This window comes from Toxorhynchites rutilus, chromosome 3 (assembly GCF_029784135.1).
Source record: "Toxorhynchites rutilus septentrionalis strain SRP chromosome 3, ASM2978413v1, whole genome shotgun sequence".
NCBI lineage: Eukaryota > Metazoa > Arthropoda > Insecta > Diptera > Culicidae > Toxorhynchites > Toxorhynchites rutilus.
The window spans coordinates 37,413,703-37,441,502 of NC_073746.1; the positions used below are offsets into that span (position 1 = coordinate 37,413,703).

A 27,800-nucleotide genomic window follows, 5' to 3' on the forward strand; every position below is an offset into this window, starting at 1 on the left:
GTAAATTGATGGCTTTCTTTTTCCGTCCGAAAATTGAGTCCGAACGCAGGCTATAATACGTATTTTATTCTCTCACAGACTAGACTATTCACTGCTAAACAGATATCAATATCACATATTTTGACCAGGTCGTTCTATTCTCTACTGAAAGTTCTCTAGAAATGTGGTTCGTTAGTTTTACAGTACCAAAAACGCGCGCAGAGAGAGAGACATCTGACACGACGCACGAGATACACTAAATCAAACACGGGAATTACTTACCTTAAACGAGAACAAATCGAATCAATCGGGACTGTGCTAAACTTCAAACTTTTGTTTGACAGGTACTTTCCCCTCGGCATCGAGAGTCAGCTCGTCGTCTTCGCCGGAGGCTTCCGGGTCCGGGTCGGTAAGTGCCAGTTCGCGCTTGGACAGATGCTCCACGATGACGGCACAGTAGCAGTCGCCCAGGAAATTGTTGGTTGTTCGGATGCGATCTCTGTGAGTCAAGGACAAAAATATAGTTAGTGAGAACAGCACTGTGTAAAGGAAATCAGGGTAAAACCGACGCCCCTGATTTTTCCAGTTAGAAGCTTTTTTTTTGCATATTTTCCGATGTCCCTATACACACTTGTCATTTATTACGTTTACGTTTTACGTTAGATGGAAAATTTGATTTTTTTTCTTGTGAGAATAATTCATCTTAGATCATTGTTCAGTGTTTTTCGTGAGACGGCAGGTGGTTCATTATATATGCCAGAAAACATTGTTTTGAAATTTCGAGTCCTTTAGTCACGGTGAAACCGACACCTGGTTTGTGTTTCACTGACAGGAAAAATGCGTCCATACTGTAGATGCCTCGTGTTTATATTTGAAAAATAAAGCGGCAGAGCAGAGCTAATATTTAGCTGAAAACAACCAAAACCAAAGTTGAAGGCCATGTCAACAAAAAAAGCCTTCCAGAGTTCATGGTATCCCTTCATTCAACGCTCATAGGCAAATCTTCGCTGGGATAGGCACCCATACTGGGATCGAAATTTTCGTGTTTTATCCGAACCAGGAGCAGGTGTTTGTCTATCACCTGCTTGATCTTGAAAACCGTCGGGCTTATGAATTGGCAAAAAAACAATGGGAAACATCCTTTCAATACGAAAAACATAAGTGCTAGCTGAGATTTCTGGATCGGTATCTGAACCATTCGTTCCGCAAACCTGAGGCTACATCGGTAACAAGAGCTGTGGGGTTCAATAAGCCATCAGCTTTTTCTTACAGTTGAAATAAACTCTGTCCAACTTGTATAAGACCACCCTGATTATATTTAGTTGCAACACAAGCAGTTAGGATTTCAACAAGATACATTCATACATTGTTGAAGGCTTAGAATAGAGTATATGTAACGTCAATTTCGTTCAAAAGAATTGTTTGTTTATTTATTGTGCTTAAATATAATAATTTCAGCTGTTAAGTTTCTATAAGACCAATTCAAAATTCATATGTATGATCAATGAAAAATTCAAAATTTACATGTCAATAATTGGCAACCTTGCCATTTTGGGGTAAAATCCTGGAAAATTCGTGTTGGCATACTATTTACCAAATTTTTCTGAACGGATTCCTCGATATTTTTCCATTTTTCCAAAATTGCGACCTTGAGCTCTTCACACGTGGTGTAACGTTTTCCTTCAGTGTAGATTCTGCGTACATGGATCCCCCTAACATTTTCAACACGATTCAAGACTGGAGAGCGAACCAGTCAGTCCAAAAAATTAAGTTTTTTGTCCTTAATCGATTGCTTAGTTTCCTTGCTGATATGAATAGTCGCATTGTTTTGCTGGAATGTGAATTTTTTGTGACGATATCCACGCAAAAACTATAGGAGAGAAGATTCCAGAACTTATATGTAATCCTTGAATGATATGAAAGCTGTCTTAAGCTTTCCGGTTGCACAGAATCCCGCCCAAGCAATGCACGAGCCTCCACCAAAATTCCTGGTTGAAAAATACTGTTCCTTCTTCCGTAAATCACGCCAGTACCCGTTGAAACCATCAAAACCATCCTAATTGAACTTTTTTTCGTCAGTGAAGATAACCTATACATTGAAAAACTTTTCGTTATGGTATATAGCAAATGCATTCTTTTAGAAGAATAATTCGTCACAACACACCATGTCCCACTGTCGGTTCATGTGAGGCAAAACTCAGACGTCTTCCGATGTGAGATGGATGCTTTAACCTTTTAAACCCTCTTTATGTGAGGATGTTTTACCAAAACTTGACCATCCTTGACGAATTGTCACCCGAGTAACATTTAAATTGAAATATTGCTTTATTTGCATAAGCGATTTTGAGGTATTCGAATCTGTCTAGCTATTTTCCGCTTATCCCGGTCAGAGAGCTTCGATTTTCGTGGAGCTCTCTCCTTCTTACCGTATTCTTTGAGCATTCGCCAAATAACTGAGCACTAGTTGATGAGATCGTCCAATCCGACGACAAATTTCTCTGATATGAACATTTTCTTGTTTTTATTTTCTCTCCGTGAGCACTTTTCCCTTCGGCATTTTCCAAATTTATTGCTCAAAACAACTAAAACAACGGAAAAATGCAACTGGTCTTATAGAACATAGAACATTATAGAAACTTGAAACTTGAAAAATACAAAACCTTTGGTTTACGGTCAGCGCTTGCAAACACACATATGAATCATGCAGTGTATGGTAGTCACCGATACCAACACACTAGAATATAAGTTGAAGCATTGTTTATTTATAATGGCACAAAGCAGCAAGATCATCACCTGGTCTTATAGAAGTTGGACAGAGTGTAGTGGTTCACACTCAACAAAGGAAAATAATATTGAATTTATATATACTAGACAAAAAAATTATATTTTATATTTTAAGTGATTTTTGACATGCTGTATCTCTGTGTGGGAAGGTCCTACAGCAACGTTCTTGAAACCGAATAAAATCTGATTGATATGGTTAATTGGATTTGCTGTTGAGTTGGTTGGCAAAAAATTGGGTTAGTCCAGAATATTCTTGAAAAAACAAAGAAAAATCGATTTTAAATTTCTTCCCGTTATTGTTGCCCACTACACCAACACTTACCAAGATAAAAATATGTACGAAAAATATTCCTATACCTGAAAGTTGTAGCTTCAAAATGATCTCTGCCGTACAAATGAAACACAAATTTCTGCATTACTCGGAAATTGATCAAACAAACGAAACCAAAGTTATCATGTGAAGGTTTTAGGGTGCAATAAATGTTTCTAAGGTAGCTAGACACTCCTCCCCCTTCTCCAAGTTATATAATGACAAGTTTTGGTCGAAGCATTAGGAAATTCATAGTAACGGAATTGTAAAGAGTCAATTATAAGATCAATAAATGAAGAATTCTACGATTGTACCCTCGAACATTTGTTCACTATGAAAACGTGAATGTTTGGAAGTATTCATAACAAAAAATCAATTTTGAGCGGGACGAAGTTTGCCGGATCAGCAAGCATTTTATAGAAATGAAGAAATGGTGGGATAAAATAATCACTTTGGGGTCCAACAATGAACTTTTCGTCTGATCCGCGTCCCTGTGGATCTACTATCGATCCTTTTTTAAAAATCACTTTCTAACTTTGTTGTTATCGTTCCCAGTGCCGACACACTTTAGAAAAAAATGGCGAAAAATTAAATGCTAGACCCAAGGGACCAACGCGGGATTCAACGTGCCAAGATAATGGTAATAGAACATGATATACTTACACCAGCCAATCAACAGCAAACAGGAGCGTCACATTCTGTATTGGGGCATCGATTGCTGTCAGAACAACCAGCAACAGCACCAGCGCGGCACTAGGGATACTGGCTGAACTCATCGAAGCCGCCGTCGAAGTCAAAAGCACCGTGAGTATTTGACCACAATTCAACGCCATATTGCTCATCTGGGCAATGAAAATCGAAGCTACCGAAATGAACAACGCCGTACCGTCCATGTTGATGTTAGCTCCGATGGGAAGAACAAATCTAGTAATTCGGGAATCCACCTTCAGCTTTTCGTTCATACAACGGAAGGTAAGCGGGAGAGCGGCTGCTGTCGAAGCGGTCGCAAATGCAGTCAGCATCGGTTGGATCAGGGCTAGGTAAAACTTGAATGGATTTTTTCGCAGAAATGCAAAGTAAATGCACTGAATGATCACCCATTGGTACAGCAAAACGCCGAAGGCGATGGTGAAGATGAACCACGCCAACTGTGTCATCACAAGTGTTATGTCGTTCACCGCCAGAATTTTGCCGGCAATAACACTCCCAATGCCAACCGGAGTCAACCACATTACTCCGGTGACCATCTTCATGATGACATCGAAAATTGCAGAGAAAAATTGGATCACAACGTATCCCTTACTGCCAATTGTTCCCAACAGTGTTCCGAAGACCAAACAGAAAAACACTATTCCCAGAGTGTTAGTGCCCGGTCGGTACTCGACGATCCGGATCAACTCCTCCTCGTCATCCCAATTGAAGGCGTTGTGAGCCGTAGGCTTGGTTTGTTGTGTATTCACCATCGAAAATATGCTGCTGCCATTGTTGGAAATGTCCTTCGGCACGTATACAGTGTGCGCCTGCTGGAGAGCCGCCTGGAATATGTTGTCCGGGAAGATGTTCCTGAAACGAGATTAGTTATAATTGGTCGTAAGTGGCTGGCCATGGAAAACAGCTTACCTTCCTAAATCTAAGATGCTGTCCATCAGCGTTACAGTTTTCCCACCGGAAGCGGACTGTTCGGCAATTGCTTCATGCAGCTTTGGATCGCCCGGATGGATCAACAACACTAAGGTGATTCCCAGCACGGCATTCAGAAAGGAGGTCAGTGCAAAATAGGCAAACGTTCGAATGGCAATCTTCCCATTCAATTTTGCGTTCAAACTGGAAGAACCACTGATCAAACTGGCGATAACTAGCGGAAGGATCATCAATTTCAGCACACGCATGAATAATTCTCCGGGATACGCGATCAGCATGATTGTATCAGCCGGAAGAGCCAAAGGGCGCAACATGAAACCTAGAAAAAGGAGTCGATATATTAAGAGGAACACACAATTTTTCAGCAAATGGTTACCAAGCAGAATTCCGAGTATAACTCCACTCAGTGTCACCAAAATCAGCTTATTCTCCGAAATGAATTGGTTTATTGCCGATTTTGGTTTCGCTGTCGATGTGTTTGTTTGACTGTCGGATCTCAAAAACCGTTGCTCACTTTTCGCCATCTCGTTTACTGAGCACGTGTCCGAATAGTAGTTGAACTTTGCAATGAAAACGAAAACTTTAGTAATTTTGCGATCGATGGAGAAAGATATTTGCTACCAAAAATACGGTCCTCTAACAGAGCGGACGCCACAACCATCAACCTTTGTATGATGACAATTGACGATATTAATGGAAACTAGGCACACGACATGCTTATATGAGGGCGCAATTTTCTTCTCAATATCCAAACAAAGTGACGAGGCGACACCACCTCAATAAACCACATACGGTTCCATGTTTACAAACAAAATTAAATTAAATATAATCAAGCGAAACCGTCGAGCGCAATTGCAATCAATCAGAGCAGGCATTGGATGGAGAGTCGTTAAATCTCGCTGCGTTCAGCGTTTCGTGAGTCAAAGATGCGAGGCGGAATCGCTTCTTGACATGTGCGCTCAACCCCCTGTCTTTGGTCATGGTTTACTATGTGATTGAGTACACGGCAACAAAATAATAGTTTCCATCTGTTTCTGTGAAACCTTACTTGCAAATAATCTACCTTGAACGTGATGGTTCAAAAGAAGTCACGGAAATTGACGCGAATCTTCATTGAAAACAATCTTGTTGGCAAAAACATAAATAGAAATAAATCAGAAACAAACAACAGCGAAAGCGGAACCATCTGTTATCGATTTTCCACGATTTTCCATTGCATTTTACACCTACCCGATTTGCCAATAATAGGTTCATCGATGAACCGCCTTTTCTCCCACTCCACAATATTCCGTGCTAAGGAAGGAGAAATCAACACTACATAAATATTGCATAGATACATGTGAAGCAAAACAATGTGCGATGTCGATTGCAATAACCGCCCGAACTCATTCCTGGCCACTGACGATAAACATCGGCGGTCGCAATCACTAGGAAGCCCCAGCTACATAAACCCCCCCTTTTAGCGCGGTGAAGGTTAAGGACGAACCACCGGAACACCAACACAGGAATGCACAGAAGAATCAACAAATTCGCGAAAAAGCACGACAGCAATTTTACACCCCCTTCCGACAGTCCGCGGCGGTTGAACACGTTGAATACTTCAGCGTGATGGATGTAAATTGGATGTACCGAGTGCAGCTGTGTTGTATATTACAACTTAAAGCAGGAAGGGATTTACTATGGCTGCACTTGTTTGGATGATTAAGCATGAATGAGGCACGGTTTCGGGCCCTTCGCATGCAACTTTAGGTTGACGGAAGTAGGTGGAAACCCTGTTCGTATTATTGTGACTCACTGTGACCGATACCTACTGATAAGCAATCGACAATGATAAACAAAGTCAACGCAGACTGCAGGACTGAATTTAAGACTGAAATACAATGTCTTGAGGTCCCGAAGTCTGCTCCACCAAATGCGTGCAGACCACAGAGTAGACTTTGAAAATGTGAAGATGGAAGGTGTTAAGGCAGTGGTGGCCAGGTATAGACATGGTGCGAGCCGCATTAGAATTTTCATTATAGTCGCGAGCCGCAATGAGTTTTTTCTCACAACTTTTCATAATGAAATGTGAAAAATACGTATTCAATTGGTGGTTTTTTTGACTCAATTTTTATTTTAAATTAGAATACATTAAGTTCAATACCTGTAAAATTCATAATTTCGAGAACAAAATGAGATAAAAACCCGAAACTTTTATTGAAGATATAAGAGTATCCAGCAGTGCTGAAAATATTGATGTTCACGATATTCAAAATCGGCGAATTTTTACCTTCCTTGTATTGATAACCTACTGCTCAAGCGAGAGTCGATAAATATGAAACAACACTATCAATGAACCCCAGTGGAATGAACATCAACATCAGCTTGCCATGAAGTTCATTTTTCATTTGCATCTTCCTTTTCGTCATGGTACTCGTAAGGTCGAAAATGAAGATAATTGCGTGTTAGTGAAAACCGAAGCATAAAATTCAACGTCACCAATTGAGAGTGAAATCGATTAATGGTAGAGGATGGCAATTCATCACACAAAATTCTTGTTTTTGGCGACTTCGGCAATGGAATGTATAGAATAACTCTTGCTACGTTTTATAAATCCAAATATACCAGACAAAGTTCACGCGTCTCAACTCTTGTGTTATACTCATTATGACATATATGGTGTTGAGTTTCAACAGAAGAGAATTCATCAGATACTGGGAAAAATATAATTCCTCCATTCGTGAATAAATTTTGATAATTTGAGGCACTGGTATCCAGAATTAACATTTTTGGAAAAATTATTCGACCATCTCTTCTTCACGCAGAGTCGAAAACGCTGAGGCCAATCGTCAATCGCTGCAGCTTCTTGATGGATTTTTTTAACGATTGGTAATTCCAATGAGAACGTCCATAGCACGCTCCTCTAACTTGGCCCAAAGTGAATAATCTGATGGATTGGCAAATGGCCGATCTTTTGCGGAGATAAAGTATGTTTGTTGCTGGTCTTGTTCTTCAACCTTTCTATGAGTTTTTTTTGCATCGTTCCAAACATATTCGATTCAATATGAGCGTCAATAAATGACTCACACATCGATGTACGCATCAATTAATATATCCAATTCATTTTGACTGATGAACGCTTTTGTTTCCGAAGATGATTGCGTTGAACGCGTTAATGAACAACATTAATAACATTGTGCAATCGTACCGATCTCGGACGTCTCTTTTTGGGCCTATCGTAACTTGGCAGTTAGGGCGTTTAGATAACGCTTTACATTTTACAGTTATTCAATTGTTCATTTCATGAAAAATGACATTTTATTAATTGTGATAGACGCGTAGAAATATTTCCTATCAATTGATGCAAACATCTTTCCGATCTTTTAAGAAAAGTTCAAGTTATAAGCATTCGAAATACGGGTAGGGTTAGCACACAAATTGACAGAACAAATGTATGGGAAAAAAGGAAGTTCTTCCAGTTTACATGAATTTAACCCGTTTAAAGATTTGTGTATTGTAATGTATAGCATATCAAACTAATCTTAGAGAATTTACGATTCGATTGGTATGCAAATCTTAGAGAGCTTACGATTCGATTGGTATGTAAATCATGAGAATTCGTTCACAGTGAAAATAGTTATTAACGTTAACTCTATTTCATAAAAACGTGACCTGTTTTCTGATTTGGCACCCTTCCTGAAAGACGTAGTTCTACGTCAAAAAGAAAAGAATAAAAGAAGCTTGGAACTCACGTTGATCCAATACGTGCGAGTTGATTGATGATTTGTACGATCCTTCAAGACATCCTCGGATCCTACATTCATAGGAAAAAGGGAAGCCAATTCCTCGGTAACTTCGAAATCCTTCTCTCATCTATCACCACTGAATAAAATACATAGTCGGCAGCTCGTTTTTCCAAACATTCAAACAAACTATTTTCGCTCCTAACTAAGCCAATTTTCCAGCACAGGATGTGGCAACAAACTTGACCATTTTTGACGCATGTTTCGACTCATATTTTCATTTCAGATTGAACCTTCAAACAGCAGCAGCTTCATTACAAATCAAATAAACCATTTTCTGATTTATGCACGTAAGAAAGTATATTTCAGATAATTTTCCCCGGAATACAAGGCTTTTGCAGGCTTTTATTTTGCTTGAATTTACACAACACATGGCACAGCAATAAAAAAGTGATTGCCAATAGATACGGAAATGATGAACAAACTCGACTGCCCTCTGATGGCGAGAGCACGGCAAAATCGAAAAAACCGAGTTTATACGTTGTTAGTTACTCGGTTGAGAGTAAACGCCAAACGATCCGAAGAATTACGAAAATACCCATACCACGAATTCTAACATTTGATTTGCATGTGTTAAGGCATTGAACACAACATGCAAACCACCTAAGCGTCTCCATCTGACTTCTCGGGCTGAACTAAGATTGATATTTAGATATGGTCGTAAATTTATCAGAAGCAGATTTGTAAGTGCTCCCGTGACCAAGTGATTAATACCACACATTATCAGGCTGGGGCTTTGGGTTCGTTTCTCGCTCTGGCCGGGAGATTTTTCGTTAAAGAAAGTTCGGAAGACCTACACTGGTACACACGTATTCTATTCAGGATGCATTCAAGGCGTGTAATCTGGCATAGAAGTCTCAATAAAATACTAATAAAAATGACACAAGTAATACTACGTTGAGACGGTGAAGTTCCTCTAAGAACGTGAGTGCCATTTAAGGTGAAGGTGGAAGCTAGCCACAAATGGCTGCTACAATGGCGCTCATTTCTTTCATCTTTTTTTTTTTTTTTTTTATCTGTATTATAGTGATTTTCAACTCATTTGGCTGGTTCGTCACTTTTTACTTCCATTTTTGGAAGAATGTCGGGAGTGAGAATTGAACTCGTGACCTTTAGCGTGAGAGGCATGGATGTTACCACTACGCCAGATCGCCTCCCTTTCTTTCATCTCCCTCCCTCACCCCTCGCCAGAAAATCAATAATTTTGCGAAACAGTGTGAAGAAAATGATCGTTTTTGCACACTTCCCATCAAGTAATATCAACCAAACTTTAATCGATTACTCACAAGATATTAAATTTTCATCTGCTTTCGCACCGTATAGTGAAGAACGTCGGAAAACTCGAGCAAGTGCTCTGAAAGTTAAATTTTCGTTTTTCAATCTTCAGCAATGGTTTTGTTTGTATTGGTGGAAGCATCGTTATTTTTTCGACACTGATGCCAAACAACATCATCGAAACAGCTATAAAAACCACTCAATAAAATGTTATTCCGGAGTCATAGCGTCCCATGTCTTGAAAATCAATAGAATAAAATTGTGTTGATATCAATACAATTATTATTTTTACGTTTAATGGGTCTATAATGTAAGTTTTAGCAACTTTAACATTGGGTAAGAAAATTGTATTGCAGAGCTCGGAACACTGCCACGGTTGCCTATGCTTTCAAAAACAGTAAACGGAAAAGTATTAAATTCAATCTAAATGCCTCGGCCAACGAAGAGAAGGGTTAAGGCTTTCCAACGTGAATATGTGAAAACAAATTCGAAAAATGGAAAATACAAAATGCGTTGCATAGGAAAGGGTTATAGATGTTTTACCGTTGGTCGTTTGCGAGATTTGATTCATCTAGAACTGATGAGTGTCGGTTTTTTTAATAATTATGATCACAGACGCATACTGGTTTCATTAGCATTAGCATTAACAATCTCATATTAGTAATAAATTTTAAATAAAAAATACACTTTGAATATTCACCATATATGGACGGTTTCACTGTATTTATTTAGATAATTTGTTGTACTTATAGTGTCTGTAAATAACTATGCTAATTTGCATTGATACATAAATTTAGGAACGAAGCCAGTGACGTCAATTCGAATGTTCTGCAGGCAGTGTATTCTCGATTGTGAACAGGTGCTTTGTTTTTTAATTATTAGTCTAATTGATTTTGGAGGGGTTTTTTCTCGATTACCTTCTCAGGTTTCCCAAAGATAACTCTCCGCCGCTGCGATTGGAGTTCTATAAAGCGTAAGGGCCATGAATGACGGAATATATCGCCGCATCGATTTATTTTAGAGGAGTTCTCAAGGTTACCTTTTCAGGTTTCCCACAGTCAACTCTCCGCCGTTGCGATTTAATTTTGATGGAAAGTACGTGCGATAGATTATTGAATACATAGCCGGTACGATTAATTTCACAAGCTTTCCTTCTCAGGATACCAAGAGATAATTTCTGTCGCGTATTGTAATACGAGACTTCGTTTCGTCTAGTAGTTGATAGTTCGCGTTTACATAATCACATCACTTACCACAGTGAATCCTGATTCATACCTTTTCCCACTAACAACTATCCCCTCCATGATAAACGCTAGGGAACCACGCTATAGAGGCGACCCTTCTGGCCTTCGGGCGGCGAATATCATACTAACATTCCTTCCCTTCCCCTGGTGACTGTAAGGACGTGGCCGGCGTCGTTATTGACCATTCAAAGCTCGAATCACCGAAAATTGCACAACGAGAATGATTTGCTAGTCCCAAGCGTCATTCTGTGTGTTCTTTGTACAATTTGGTTGGTTCAGGTCAATCACGGAGAGCAACTACGAATTGTACAGTCTACCCAAGCTCAAGCTCCAACGTGAATATGTGAAAACAATACGATCAACGAAGGAAAATATTAAGGAATTATCAACATCGAGTTACTATGCGGAAGAACTTGTTAATACCAAAAGAGCCCCAATTCGCATGTGTTATAAATTTGCTCATGTTACGCTCGCGTATAATCAGAATCATATGCAAATGCACCTTCTATATATATTTATATTTGCAATTGTTCATCGGAACATATCGTTCATACATTTTACTTTAGTATTGAATTGTTATTTGTTTTTTTTTTCAAATGTATTCAAAGACTCGTGTCAATGAAGCGCCACACAGTCTGATAAGTGCTCTTCTCTCACAAACACTATTACCCCATTTTTACACGAGGGTTTACCTATACAACTACAATGGCTAGCTTCCACCTTCACCTTAAGAAGAAGAAAAAGATTTGTATGTTTGGTCATTACAAAACAAGTGGTCATAAGTTATATTTACACCATCACATTCACTAGGCTGACAGTGAAAATTTTGACGAAATTGGACGGTGATATCAGGTCCAGGTCAATCTGGGAATCAAAATAAAATTCCTTTGATGTCTTAATAGAATTGGTTAATGTTTATTCCATGTTTCAAGAAAAAACAATACTTATATGGAACAAGTAAATAAATTGAAAAAAAGGCATTCGATTTGTTAAAATTGATTCAGCAAAGATCGATTCTTTGGCACCGTTTAAATTAGTGAATCGAACCCAATTCCGTTAAGAAAATAGATCCGACAATCTTTTTCTGAATATCGCCCAATCCTTGGCTGAACACTGGGATGGCATCAGCAGTAATCATTCAAATTGAAATGTTCAATTCCCGTTCAGGCATTTTTTTATTCAATGGAAATTCTTGCGAGTGACTACTAACAAAGTAACGAATCGTTTAAGATCCGATGCTCCATCAAAACAAGAATTCCTGAAAAAAACGCGAAGGAAATAAGAGCAACGTAAATAACAACAGAGAAAAGAGGGTAATGTCACAACAGACTACTGGAAATATTCTGACGCAAAAAAAAACATCATGGGTATAAATACCACACAGAAAAAAGAGCATTTTTTATCAACCTAACATTTTCAAAAACATCCAAGTTTCCAAACCTATATACCTATAAGTGCGGAAATTTAATCGAATGATGTCAGTTTGGTCAATCGAAAATATGATCTTGGTTTGTCCACTTTTTCCATCCTGGTTTGTCCAATGCACTGATGTTAATTTGTCGACATGATTACTATGGTAGCTACTTGGCGCGCTGCGATTTCTATATGGTGTCCTTCGTGCGTAGCAGAAATATAGTTTCTCTGTGTTGCCCAAGAAAAGGTAATATTCTAAAGCCTAAATTATGAATGGATTAATATGATGATAGTAAACTCAGAACAGTGAGAAATACCCAAGAAAAGGCAATATTCTAAAGAAAGCCAAAATTATGAATGGATTAATATGATGATTGTAAACTCAGAACAATGGGAACTTGTTAATTAACTTGAGAATTCAAATATCTTCGTTCAAAGATGATGATTTTTAAAACAGAACAAACCATGATCATAATTTCTCTTTGAAAAAAATCGTTGAAAAACATAAAAATTTGGATAATTTGAACGCCTTTGGGGCTTTTCAACATACCCAACCTCGTCTTGATTTCATGTGATTTCCACGAAGAAAAATCTATTTGCATTTAGTAGATGTCAAAAAGTTGAAGCGTAAACAACATAGTTTTTTGCCACTTCGAATATGTCGAGTTTCGTACCAACGAGAGTGTTTTTGTGAGGAGTGAACGCGTCAGACGTGGTTTGAACGGTTTAAAAGTGGTAATTTTGACTTGGAAGAAGAAGAACGTTCCGGACCGCCAAAAAAGTTTGAAGTTGAAGAATTGGAGGCTTTACTCGATCAAGATCCGTCACAAACGCATCAAGAACTTGCAGATACACTTGGAGTAGCTCAGCAAACCATATCCGATCGTTTAAAAGCAATGGGAATGATCAGGAAGATAGGACATTGGGTGCCGTATGAATTGAAGCCACGAGACGTTGAACGTCGTTTTTTCACGAAGAATGAAAGGGTTTTTTGCATCAAAACGTTACTGGCGATGAAAAGTGGGTCCATTACGACTATCCTAAACGTCGGACAACGTTTGGATACCCCGACCATGCATCAACATCGACGGCCGCGCGGAATATTCACGGCCAGGAGGTTATGCTGTCTATTTGGTGGGACCAGCTGGGTGTAGTGTACTATGAGCTGCTGAAACCGAATGAAACCATTACGGGGGACCTCTACCGACGACAATTGATGCATTTGAGCCGTGCACTGAAGGAAAAACGGCCACAATACGAGCATAGACACGATAAAGTTATTTTGCAACACGACAATGCTCGGCCGCATGTCGCGAAACCGATCAAAACATACTAGGAAACGCTGAAATAGGAGGTCCTATCCCACCCGCCGTATTCTCGAGACATTGCTCCGACTACCTTTTTCGATCGATGCAACATGGCCTGGTTGACCAGCACTTCTCCAATTTTGATGAGGTCAAAAATTGGATCGATTCGTGGTTAGCCGACAAACCGGCCGATTATTTCCGCAAAGGGATCCGTGAATTGCCAGAAAGAGGGGAAAAAAGTTGTGTGTAGCGATGGGCAATACTTTGAATATTAAATTATTACCATTTTTGCAAAATAAAGCATTAATTTTTGAAAAAAAAAACTAAGAAACTTACCGGTATTCCTATTAAATAAAATTGTCTTTTTCATGATTTGCATAGTATATTTTTACGGATTTATATGTTTATAAGATCCACCTTCTATTGGCGTCAATGCGCCCCTCATTTGAGCTAACTTCTAACCAATCACCAGATGATAATTTAGCACGTATTCAGACCTTTTCTGGATTATAACAAGTACAAATATTGTAAACATCATGCTTGCATCAAATCATGCTTGCACATCATGCTTGCACTCCGGGATATCTTAGGTAGCCGTGATCCTGATCTTCTGCTTCATCTATACCTGTTCTTCAGGAACGCCGATGTCAACGTTTAATGATGTTTCCTTCGTTGTGTCCCCGTTTTATATCCCTCCTATCCGATCGATAAACTTTTACTTAGTCGCGGCAATACATACACACACTCTTTACAGATACACGGGCCAAAGGTTGTGCAGTCCACTGATCATTCAACAAGAGCCAAAGGTTGTACCGCTCATGACAACTCTACATGATTGCGCCGGTTAGTGACCATTCTATCCTGGATTCCTCGAGTCGAGAAAGACGCACCACGCTAGATATGAGGTACAGACTAGGGGGGCGTTGCTGATTAAGGGTCAGCTGCATCCCAATAGGAAGTATCCCGTGTCGGGCACACGTACAGAGCATTGGAGACAGCAACATCCGAATTACGAAAACACTTGTAATACTAACCTCGAGCCAACCGCGAGTAATCGGTTACATATTACTAACATAGATAATAAGAAAAATTGTCAAAGTATTGAACTCCCGGCCCCGTGAGGCTAACGCCATATGAGCCTTGATAAAAATATATATTGTGGAAAAAAAAAATCATGCTTGCACACCATTTCTATCAGATTTATATTGCCAAACGATGTAATTAACGCATTTCAATGACCTCAATTCTGATCATGAGTTGTCCGATTCACTAATGTTGTTTTGTCCAAATGATTTCTATGGCAACCGCTTGGCGCACTGCAGTTTGTTTATGGTATCCTTCGCGCATAGCAGAAATAAAGTTTCTCTGTGTTGATTATGTTGAGGTTGAAATGCCCAAGAAAAGGTAATATTCTGAAGAAAGCCTAAATTATGAATGGATCAATATGATGACAGTAACAAACCATGATCATTTTTTGGACAAACCATGATCATAATTTCTCTTTGAGGAAAATCGTTAAAAAACATAAAAATTTTAACAATTTCAAATAGTATTATTTACAACTAGAGACTTTGGGCTTTTCAACAAACCCAAACTCGTATTGATTATATGTGATTTTCATGAAGAAAAATCGATTCGCATTTCCTAGTTGTGTGAAAACACCCTAAATCGGACAAACCAAGATCATTCACCCTACGCTATGTAAAAAGCCCCATGTTAATGAAAATAAATTTGAATTATTTAAAAAAAATCAATATACATATTTCAAATTCGCTAAATTCGGTTTTTTTTACATAGGGCTTTTTTCATAACGTTTATCAAAATCAATTGATTAACACCGATGGGACAGGAACATTTTCCGAAAATAAACAATAATGCTATTAGCGCAATAAGTAGGATAGTGCCCGTCGCGTATGAGCATTTATTCGTGGGCTTCTCAACAAGTCAACTTCATAGCCATCGAAATGTATTTTAATCTCAATAGTAAATTATTGACCAGAAAAGCATAAAAATAGAAATACATCAACTGATTCACGATTCAATCTTTGTTGGAGGACGTTCTAAAATATGAATAGATTGGTGCTGCCGGGCATATATATCGAAATTGCGCTCACACAAAAAAAAATCACAATGTAAAATCGAAACAAAAGGTTTTTGTAATATAGATTTTGTACAAAACGGACACGTTATTCTATTTGATCAATAAACAAAGTTGTTGCCCTACATTCGAATAAATTGTTCTTTTCTTCAACCGGAATTTACAAGTAGTGGTCACCGGGTTGACGAACAATCTCATATCATTTCCCCCAGAATTATCGATGAGGATTCTTATAGCAGCTATTGTGATTGTTTCATGATGAATTCACAATAAAAAACAAGCTCCGCGAACGATTTTTATGACTCGTTTGATTCTACTCTGTACCCTCTGCCTCTTTAAGACTGACTGATTGGTTTGATTGATTCTATTCTGTAAACTGAAAATTGTATTCACATCAAGCCTTGAAAAAAGCCGATTAGAGCATCAGTCCTGGGATTGAATTCATGAACGTTTACTTAGTCATTTAGTGAGTTATAGTAATTGTAAAATGGCTACGAAGACTCCCTTTGGCTATGTTCTAGAGAGCAGGTATTTGAGCAATGAATAGAGCATACAATCCACTTAGTGTGCCCATTTTGCTCCCAGGCTGAATGCTGGCATGGCAACAGCTGTGAATAGCAAACGATGGGGTTCAGATCCTGTTAAAGCCAGCTGCAATGGAAATCGTTCCGAGCTTAACCAAACCAATCAATTTGTGATCACAATCAACGTTATCAACGGAAACAAGGCCAAAAAACGAGAACCACCCCAGCACCACCGAGTATAAGGCAAACTTGTGTTCTGTGGCGAACACACAGACGAAACCGTACAGAATTTTAAAGCAATACAGATTCAGTCAGTTTTTATGCTTTTATACAAATTGAACTTCAAATAATAATTTGAACATATTAATCAATTTGGGGGTCTTCGAAGCCTAATTGGTTGCGTATCCGCTACTAAGCGAACGATCATGAGCTCATAACTCATGGCCCCTCAACTGACCATCTTTGTGTGTTATTCTAGCTACTATATCCACGCAACAATCATCATGTGACGTTAATCCCAGTCCCTTACCGCTCACATTTTCGGTCTGATGCATCGGTAATTGGCACTATTAATATCGCAACAAAGGAAGCCTCATTTCAACAGAGTCCCGCTGTTAACAGCCCAACTGTGAACATTCGAACAATAGCAATATTCTTACGATGAAAAAGGCGACATGTGTTGCGCATCGATAGAATAGGAATTCTCTTTCGCCTAAACAGCTACTGTGTTTATAGATAGAACAAATCTTTAGAGGCGAATGAACTGCAAAGTTTAAAGCCTCTTGAAAACAAAGAAAGAAGAAGTAGAACAAATGTTTATCGATAGATAGCGATACTCTTACGCCTCAAAATGGTAACAGTGTAATATACAACAAAAGTTATCTTAAGATAAAAAATGTACACGAATTAATTCTGCTCTGTTTTACAGCTGAATTGCTAAATGAGCCTAATAAAATAAACTGTTGAGATACAAATTTAATCAATTTACAAACATTCTTTTTCAACAAAATTATGATAAAAATCATAACCCTATGATAAAGTGTCCATCTTCAAAAGCATCTCAGCAAATAAGCTTGATAGTCATTAGAATGCATATTAGACTCGATAGTAATCATCGATCGAAGACTTCATGAATAAAGTTAAATCAACTAATTCAAGATTTGATCCCAAATCACTCCTACAGGAATATCGATTATTTCAAATTGAAAATCTTGTGTTGTCACAAGGAATATAACAGACAAACCACCTAGCGTCTCCATATGGCTCCGACGACTGAACACTCCCGTGGCGACAGTGATAGGGGTAGTGGAGGTAATGTGGTCACGTGGGGTAAAATGGTCACCTGCTTGTTTGGTACTATAACTATTGACTATTGACACCATATTGATAGTCATCTAATGCTTGAAGAATTTCATGACTTTTGAGTCACCCTGTAGTAAATTGGAGCTGTCGCATGTCATGATATAAATAAAAACAAGAAACGCACTCTCGGTAGCCATTCGGCCGTAGTTTTGGGCGTTTCAAATTTAAGAAATTTCTAGTGAAATTTAGTTTATTTGACCTGATATTTGCGACAAATCAACAGTTTGGACGACTGTTCACATATTCTAGAATTTTCTGTTTTCAAAAGCATATATATCTTATCACCTTCTGCTCCTAAAGGGGTCCTTTCTGTGGTTTTGACCCAGGAAACATATGCCACCCCAACCAGAACCAAGCCTCATTTTGAAAAACGTTACGTGTTTCCTACTACGTTTTTGTACGTATGAGAAAATTTCAATCACGATTCTAGGTGAAAAGGCCTAGCTCATTTCATACATGTAACTTCTATTTCAATAATGATTTAAACAAATTTGGCCAAGAAAACACGCAGAAATCTATCTCTTCTAGCGTAATATGTGCCAGTGACCATTTTGCCCCCCGCAGGTGACCACTTTACCTCCTCAGTAAAAAAATGTTCGATTTTTCAACCTTTTTTTCTAATAATGGAAAATGTACTAGTTTCATTTTTTTTTCATAATAAAAACCGCTTACTATCTTGAACTACAATAAGTTGAGCTACAATATTCTTCGAAGAACGAGAATTTTAATGGTATGTGGACACAGTAAATGGGCATGTTCCTTAGGGTGACCACATTCCCCCCAGTTCCCCTAAATAATTCCTGTCAAGAAGGGCTGAATTCGTTTTACAACGGAAATTATTCCGGATGATTGGGGAATCCAATTTTCTAACAAAATCGGTTCACTTTAGAACTGACACTTCGCCACACCAACCGATTTGTGATCATAATTGACGTTCTCGACGGAAACAAGGTGTACGACACACTTATATGAGCAAACCACATATGGTTCAATGTTTTCAAACAAAATAAATTGATTATAATCAAGCGAAACGTCGAGCGCAGCTGCAATCAATCAGAGCGAGAACTAGATGGAAAGACGAAGAACAACGTAGGATTAAGTAGAGGTTAAGTGTTTTATGACTTCAAAGTACGGAGGGAATTGAATGATTGTTAAGTACAATTGCATTAAGATCAGTATCTTCGATATCTGTATTTAACTATTTAACAAACCTCAAGGCACGGATCATGTGCCATTTAAAAAGCTTTTCTGAATTATTCTATTGGACTTTATACTACATCGGTAGTGCCCTCAGGCTTTACATAGTTTCATCATCGATCCAGACACATTCATCTCGTTTCGTCAGCACCTGGTCGTACAACTAACGAGCTAACGAATTCTGACCACTATTTGTTATTCGATTGTATTTTCTACTTGCTCGGTAGCAATTATAACCTTCCCGGATAGGGCTACAGCACTTTTAAGGATAATCCAGCGTTTTTGATAAATATTGTTCTCTTCTCCACCTGCACGATGAATATCTCTGAACCACGCTTGTGTTTAACTGTGAAAAAATAAACCGAACTGAGCTGTTTCTAAACAAACAAAAGCCGTCAAAAGCTTGCATATCCGATCACTGGGAGTGCCGCTATCGCCAAAATGAAGCGCTCCATTCCTAAATGATTTAAGCTTTGTTCATCAGCCGCAACTGCAGTAACTTTTTTGTGTTTTTTCCAAATTAAGATCTGTTATAACCCAGGTATCTATTTGTGGATGTACTCCAGCGAGTGTTTATTCTTCAAGATGCGCATAGGATTAATTTTAGTCGCGATGGCAATCGTCGACTAGAAAGGAACAACAACCGACTTGGGTATCACATCGATATTCACTCCATCTCCTCTAACGATCGCTTCGAGTAGTGGGCCGACGCCAGATCCGGCCAGAACACCGCGTCTTTACCCTTAAGGTGGGACCAGAATGGCGCGCTATTCGTCGCGTTGCGACTATTGTACTTTGACACTTCATTTTAAATATGTGAGTTTCCATTTAGCTGAACACAATAATGCGTTGCGTCATTAGCATCATTGTACTAAACGCTAACATTTTTTCTAAACTGCTTGCGCCGAATTCGCGATGACAGTGGCATGGTGACGACGTCTGGTGACAACTTCAAATTAGGGCCATAATTTGGGTCCCAAACTCATTAATGTAATCTCTATCAGATTAGAAGACACGAAACCGGTTTTAAAATTCTAAAATTTGAATGAAAATTTTCACATCATGTTATTTGATTACTTGAAACACGTGTTTCTGACTTTCATTTAACCATACGGCTAAACAATTCCAACATTGTTGCTGAATTTTTTCATCATAATATAGAGTTGTCTTCATAAAAAAATTTCGTATGAGACTTTTTCACCACCTGCAAACAAAAATGTTTTTCATTTTAATAGAATATTAGTTTGATATAGAAAAGCTAATTCTCATTCATAATTTTAATTTTGAAAACGTGTTCATTCCGACTGAAAATCAGCTATTCTTTCACACTCCCCTAAACTAGTAAACGAAGCACAATGCCGTCAGCGCGGATATGTCAATGTGTTTTTTTTTTTAAATCAACTGATCCGTGGACACAACAAGAATAAGATTTTCATACGAACTTTATTCTGTTTTTGTTTACATGAAAAGTGGTGACGCGAATGCTAGATTGTGACTGCAAATCAACAGACTGCGTCGGGCGAGTGTTTTAGTACAAAACGCAAGCAATGACTGCTGATGAGAAGCAACGCACAGCGCGGCATTCTGTTTCCACCTTTATGGTATTTTTTGATGAACGACGCAACTTCCGGCAGGCGTTTCGTACTATAAATTGCCCCGTTCGCGGCTTGTCCGGTGCTAAAGAAGACCGGCTTTGACATCGCCTTCTCGCTAATTGTCAGCCACAGCAGCACCTTCTTGGGGAACTTGGTTTGTGAAATAAACTTCACTCCGGAGCTCACTTACTTCGTGGGGGAAGCAAAATACGAAGTCCCCTGCCAGTCGTTGCCATCCAGGTTGAGATAGGTCTCGTCGTCAATCACTACCGCCACATCGCGATTCCCCGGGAAAATCGATTTGACCATCTTATTCAGCCGCTGCCGCTGTGTCATTACCTGCAGCTCCGAGAGCAGTGGACGGATCTTCCGCTTCCTGACATGTATGTCCATGTTCTCCAGGTACTTTTTCACTGTTTGGCCGGTTGCACCGACCTCCCGGCCAAGTGCACGCAGCAATGTAGCCACTTTTCCTTCAATCTTCCTCTTCAGCATCCTTTGGAGCTTCTTGTCGCTCAGGCCGTCTCCAGCCGTCCGGAACTGGGTTTTCTTACGATGATCTGATTGTTGTCCTCCAATAGTGCCAAGGTGTTGTAGATGCCAGAACGGGCGTATCCACAAAGTGCCGCACGTTGTCCGTTTTTGACGCGGCGGGGTACTGTTCTCTGAACGCGCACACTTCTGAACGGAGTAGCTTCACTATTTTCGCCATCACTGATAGATCTGTTAATTTTTTTCTGCTGAATCGTGGGTTGCTATGATTGATGCTGCATGGGTAGTATCGTCAGTGCGTGTGAAGGTAATCCCATGAAAAATCAGCAATTTTTGTTCATTTTTTTAATGCAAACGTTACCCCAGAATGCACATTTTCTATAAGTTTTAATCATTTAATTTTTTGATAGTTTCAGACTGAAATCAGATATCTGTAAATGATTCAAGTCGATGTGGTTCAAGTCAAAAATATTATTTCATAGAAAATGTTAATAAATGCGATCTTGATGACAGTTGGTGCAACATACCAGACAACCTATGAGGAATGACGAAAACGACAGGAAAACGTACATGAATTTCGACTGTACCCAAATTGAGCTAACGCTATACATCATCCGTTCAGAAGTAAAATCGCAATGTGTACGTGTGATAATATACAAACTCTATCGTTTCAACGTTATAGAAACAACCAACAATAATATATCAAATTTAAATATATTAGAACCCCGATTGTCTGCGAGCGGTTGATCCGCGGTGCGGATTATCCGCGAAAGCGAGTTCCATAGTAATTCTCTAAAGCTTCCAGAAATTTGTCAGTAAGAGGTAGGCACTTGCTCTTTTGTTTTGGTCATGCCTTTCACATTATCTGACCACTGGTGTACAAGACCTTACAGATGGATAGCCTAATGATTTCTATATTGATAAAACATAGTTTTCATGCTGAAATATCTTTATTTCGTGTTTGCGAATCATTTTTATTTCTCCATTGTGTTCTCCACGATTTTCGATATTCGCGGTGGCCTTGCCAGGCTATTCCGCGGATAATCAGGGTTCTACTGTATATCTTTATCACAATTATCACTTCGTGTCAGGCAAAACCTATGTGTGTAACATCACCATTAAGAAAGGCTATTGATTGCTCGCTGTCTGGACCGGGACTGTGGAAGGAAGGTGTTGAATTAAAGAGACTTTAAACTCTGAGAGTTCATTCGTCTCTAATGGTGCAGTAGAAATCGCAAATGACGCATCTTTTATACTCTAACTCGGTGATTTTCATATACCTCTGCGAATCAGTCGCGCGTAGATTGCTCATGAACTACCTACACTGAGGAGAAGAAATATTGCAATCTATGCCTCGTCCGCCCTCAGCTTGCTGCAACGGGCGAGAATATAGACATATAATTTGCGATTACACAGTCTCTCTCTCTCCCTCCTGCAGCGAGCAGACAACAGTCTTTCTTAGGGCTAAGAGAGGAGGTCTTCATAGCATAATAGTAGCGCATACGCTCACTAAGCGACCAATTTCAACAAACAATAATGAATCGTCTTACGCCATCTTTATGCCATCAATATTCGGATTCTGCAGGCTGACCGACATCAATATTCGATCCCCTTGTTGTATCTATACCCAATTATCTAAAGCGCCTTAAAAATTACGCTCATAGGTTTGCGATTTGTAAGCCCTTCTCGCCTTTGACACAATTTCAATCGAAAAAAACTTCCAATTCATCATTGAAATGCCTGAACCATTCCTTACACTTACTCTTACACTGATACTTACCATACACAAAAAAATATTGTTCGCGTTTGGAATATTATTTCAATATTTTGCTCAACCTAAGACTTCTAAGGGGCTGTCCACATACCACGTGGACAGAAAAAGTACGATTTCAGACACCCCCCTTCCCCTTCATGACAAGCATGGACATTTTCTATACCCCTCCCCATGTTGTCCACGTGGACATTTCTCCATTTCTTGGAAAAAATAATCGGAAAATAGTTGAATTGCACCTAAATTCAATGTTATGCTTGTTTCTATTCTCTATCCTATATTGTTACATGATAAAAATGTAAACTTAATCAATAGTAGTGATTTCATCCCAATTCTTTGAACAACTTTGGGGAAGAAAAACTCGTTATTGATATTGCTGTTTGTTTTATTCCAAATTCCATTTACATTGTAATCACGTTAAAAACGTTATATTTAGCAAAACAACACACGTGAATGAATCTTATCTCGAACATTTTCTATCATAAACCGACGCAAGATGTCGGAACTGTTTGAGTTTTCAAGAAAATCAGACAAAGAAATCAAGTGTTTCGTTATTGAAAACTGAATCTCGAAACGGGACAGCAGGAGTATGAAGATGGATATGGATATTATCATGCTATTGAAGATATAAACATGTTGTGTTATGCTTTGTTATTTTGACAAGTTCAACTACGAAATTGTCGATCAAACTAATAGATGTGAGTGAGTGCCCGTAAATTCATCATCCCATTAAGACCAGTTCACTATTGCTAAATCTTTCCTCGTCTATGTTTCAATAACAAGTCCCCGCGTTTCATCTAGCAATGATCTTTCTTTCTCCATCTTCATAAATCTTGGAAAATATTGAATTGTTCGGAATAATCATGCCGATTTTTTAGGAAAAAATCGAAAGCAAAAAAAAATTCGACATACATTTATTCGATTCTATGCGCACCTCTTTGTTCCACAATCTCTCGTCATCCTTCACGCTACTTGCAAAATACACAATCGCAGAAATTCTTTGTTTCCTCGCCAAAAAAACTGTATTCAATGAGTCGAAGTTTTTCTTAGCAGCCTGAACAAGTGATAATCAGAAGATGCAATATCTGATGATACGGGTAGACTATCACATCCTAGCCAAACTCTAAGAATTTTTGTAGATCTTAGAAACATAAGGTTTGGCATTATTCTTGAAGTGAACTGCTTGGCTAATTCGGAACGTTTATTCTAGATTACAGATTTTGATTCGTTCAGCAGCGAATAGTACTTGTTAAAATTTATCGATTGGTTGTTTGGTAGTGCAGGATAATGCAGAATTTCTTTCGTTATCTCACTAGACACAAAGAATGACTTTCTAAGATTTTTTTCGCTGAACATTGTTGTAAATGGTTATATTTTCCTTCGCCTGTCACGATTTGCTTCAAACTGCGAGTTTCCATTGCATTTATAAAACGAGTTGTCGATGAAGATGCGATACATTTAATGTTTTTGGTCGAAAAATGAAGAACTCATTCATTGTAGCGTTTTACCTAGTCAAGCTTCACCAGGTGCTATGGAGACGATCTGGCGTAGTGGTAACATTCATATCTCTCACGCTAAAGGTCACGAGTTCAATTCTCACTCCCAACATTCTTGCAAAATGGAAGGTAGAAGTGACGAACCAACCAAAAGCAGTCTTCAGAAAACATACGCAGCACTGCGTCTGAGTTTAATTTTCATCAGCGCGCGTTCGAAACAAACACGTATTCTCTATTGGTGCGAAATGCACAAAATTCATAAACACGACAGCGCAAAATGTACCAGGCGCAGAATTCATGAACTAAACATCTCTTCTCACTGGTGTGATGCACGCCTCATTCTACACACACACACACACACACACACACACACACACACATACACATCCAATTCTAGCGCCCGCTTTGTCTTCGTTGGTTCTAAGCAAAGCATAAAAACAACAACGCGCCTCCATACGAAGCGTATACACTTGTATGAAGAAAAATATCTCAACAGAAAGAGCAATCCAGATTCAAGCGCGCAGTTTAGAAATACAGCGCAAGATTCAGCGCAAAACTGGGCGCAAAAATGACGCTGACAACAACACATTTCATCTATGTTTCGAAACGTGCTCTTTCCCCAGAGCGCATGTGTACACAAGGAGTGGGAGCTCAACTAGGTACAAAAATCTTGTTACACATCAGCACCGCGTTGCATTCTGAAGACTGATCAAAAACGTTGAGTCACTATAATGCAGATAAAAAAAAAATCACCAGCTGCTCATGTCCTAAATACTTGTAAAGAACCTGCTAATTGATGTTTCGTATACCGAGGATTATTCTTGATTCGATTCGATTATCATCAGTTGCGCACACGAACTTGCTGTGCAATCCAACAACTAGAAGGACATTCCAGTAAATATTACAATTCAACGAAGATAGGCATCCCCCCGTGAAATAGTTTTTTGTTCGAGTTCTTAAAAAAACATAAACGAAGCGGAAGCTGAATCGAAACATCGAAAACAATGTCGCTTTTTGTAATATTACAACATTCCAACATACTTTGCAGGTGTCTGAATACTGCTGATAATGGCATCTCAATTCTGATTGATAATGATTATGCATTATTTTTTAAAATCAATGAAAATAAATCGATCGTTCTCGGCTCATGTGCGATACTCTCAGTTAATTTCAAAGCAAATAATTTCAACGATATGAAGAAATACAGAATTTCCCTTGCGCAGTACTATCAGACAGCCTTTTATACAAAAAAAACGATAAATTTCCTGGGAATGCCGAATATTTTCATATATTGTTGAATACAGATATATATATATTTTTCAAAAATATTAGTAGTGTCCACGTGGATGTAATCTATACCCCTCAAAAATGCTAATGCTAAAATGTACGATATTAATTTCGGAGTCATTTTAATGTAGAAAAACCGTGATTTTAGAGCGGCGACAGAAAATTATGTTTAAATGCGTTGAAAATTCAACAAGTCGATAAGTTTTTCATAAAAACGTTTTATTTGGGATCTGCTGTGTAAGATCGAGCAGTTTTTTCAATGAAATAAATGGTGTATTTGATGAAAAAAATCAAATATTCATTTTTTTTGTTAGCTTGTATAATAAAGTTCTCACTGCACTACAAAAATTGTTTTGATTTTTTCATATCCAAAGGCACAATGAAGTGATTTTACAAGGCAGCGGCAGTTAACGGGCAGTAGCAATTTTATTGCCACCAATTTTTGCAACTATAGTTCAATAGTTCATTTTTTATCAAATAAATATAATATGTATTCTTCCACATGTAAGTATTATGTTCTCTGAGGTTAAAGTCGATACCTTGCCTAGTTTCTACGGTCTTACACGGGGTTAAAGTGCTCATACACTGTTTGACCAAGGCCAACCATTTGCCACTATTGACAGATTTTCGAAAAATTTTATCAAAGTGTACTGATGATACTGATCAAAAATATTCGAAATTATAAACGACTACCAAATGTTTTGTTCCTGTTCGTTCAAACTTTTTACGGACTTGTTCCTCGAAATGACATACTGACAAACGTTAAAGAAACCAGTGAATTTTTCCCATGGTCGATGCTTGACATTGTTTACCACTGTTGATAATTGAAAAGTGACACACAAAGTAGTATTTGTACCAAATTTTACTGTCAAAAGTATCAAATATTCGACTTCAACAGTGGTCAGACAGTGTACGGTCACATTTGGTAAAAATGCATTCATGTGAATGCACAAATGTACAACCCAATTTTTATTTTGAAAAAAATAAGCCCACAGTAAAAAAAATAAGACCTTAGATTATGTTCACAATACTTTGAGCAATGACCATAACCCAAGGATATTATTGAAGTCATAGTAATTATTGTATACTGTTGAAAATATTTCAATTGGTCAACATTACCAACTCAAAAACAATTCTTCGATGAGAAAACATTCTACCAAACTTTTTTTTACAGAACTGCAAACTATCTTCCATTTAACAATATATTCAATACGGGGAAGAACAGTTTTTAGAAGCTCATATTCCTATGAAAATAAAAATTACGCTTTGTCAATAATGAAACAACTCCCCATAATCCCCATAATCCCTCATTTTTAAAAGACGTCATTCTGTTAAAATTGTGCGAACAAACACATCATAACAACAGAATATTTCAGGAATTTAATCTCTCATCTTCTATGTTTTCTCCTTCTTCGGTGCCGTTATGCAAATAAAAATCCTCGACTTCCCACTACAGCGAGCTAATTGAATTTTCCCTTTAACGCTCTATCTCTGTGGCGACCCTACGTTTCCTACTTAACACTCCCATTACCTTCATCTTCCCGACTGGACGAAAATCCTTGCTGGAATTTTTTTTCTCTTTTTCGACGAGAGTTATCCACTCCTGCTGCTCACAACGTAATCAATCGGTGGGTTGTATCCGGGATGAAGTGCACCTAAAACTATATATTGAACCAATGACAAACTGTTGCAACACGACTAATCCACTTAAGGGGGACTGCACTGTAGGAAGATCCACTAGTTTCCATTGACACGCCGGACCAAGCTTCTCGTCACAATTGCCACCGCCGCCGGGACTGCAATCCAAGAGCCAAGACGAAACTACGACCGGACCGTACGAATCGCGAACACTGAATGAGACAAAGCGAACCCTTTCCGTAGACTTTTCTTTGGCTCGATGCTGCCAATTATGTTCTATACAGCTCGGTACTGCATTTCCTGTCTTCGGATTGCAATTGCACCCTACAGTAGCGTACAGCAAATGAATACTGTCTTTCGTTGCATAGAATTATATCCGCTTCGTTCTGATCGCTACTGTGCAGCGAACTAACTACTCCTCTTCGGTGTTATGTACGTGCAGGATTAAAATCCTCGCTGTTGATTCCAACTGTAGTCAGATCATTCACGCCTAAAGCTACATTCTAAATATAAACATGCGATGATATAACAGGAGAACCAAAAAGTCTAGTAGTAAGTAGTAAACAACGAAACGTGATGAAAGCTTCGACGTAAAGCTAGGAAGC

At 38.6% G+C, this 27,800-nt stretch overlaps 1 protein-coding gene across 3 annotated transcripts; it reads right to left on the bottom strand.

Annotated features, from left to right (window-relative positions):
• Nucleotides 1-51: 51 nt before the first annotated feature.
• On the bottom strand, nucleotides 52-27,439 carry LOC129779044 (excitatory amino acid transporter). 3 transcript variants are annotated; one of them, XM_055786296.1, is made up of 6 exons: nucleotides 27,281-27,439; nucleotides 27,089-27,218; nucleotides 5,091-5,274; nucleotides 4,694-5,033; nucleotides 3,737-4,636; nucleotides 52-478 (listed from the first exon to the last, which is right to left on the bottom strand). In XM_055786296.1, exons 2-6 carry the CDS (start codon nucleotides 27,092-27,094, stop codon nucleotides 298-300), a joined length of 1,611 nt encoding a protein of 536 aa, XP_055642271.1. In that variant the 5' UTR covers nucleotides 27,095-27,218; nucleotides 27,281-27,439; the 3' UTR covers nucleotides 52-297. The 3 variants fall into 3 exon arrangements, with proteins under 3 accessions (XP_055642271.1, XP_055642272.1, XP_055642269.1); XM_055786297.1 differs by having other exon boundaries at nucleotides 52-261; nucleotides 328-478; nucleotides 27,089-27,421; XM_055786294.1 differs by having other exon boundaries at nucleotides 27,089-27,420.
• Nucleotides 27,440-27,800: the final 361 nt, after the last annotated feature.

Excerpts from the sequence above, each read along its gene's own strand:
- LOC129779044 (XM_055786296.1), bottom strand. Across the intron at positions 4,637-4,693 it reads AGCATCTTAGATTTAGGAAG|GAACATCTTCCCGGACAACA; the intron begins GTAAGCTGTTTT and ends ATCTCGTTTCAG. Across the intron at positions 479-3,736 it reads TTTGCTGTTGATTGGCTGGT|AGATCGCATCCGAACAACCA; the intron begins GTAAGTATATCA and ends CTTGACTCACAG.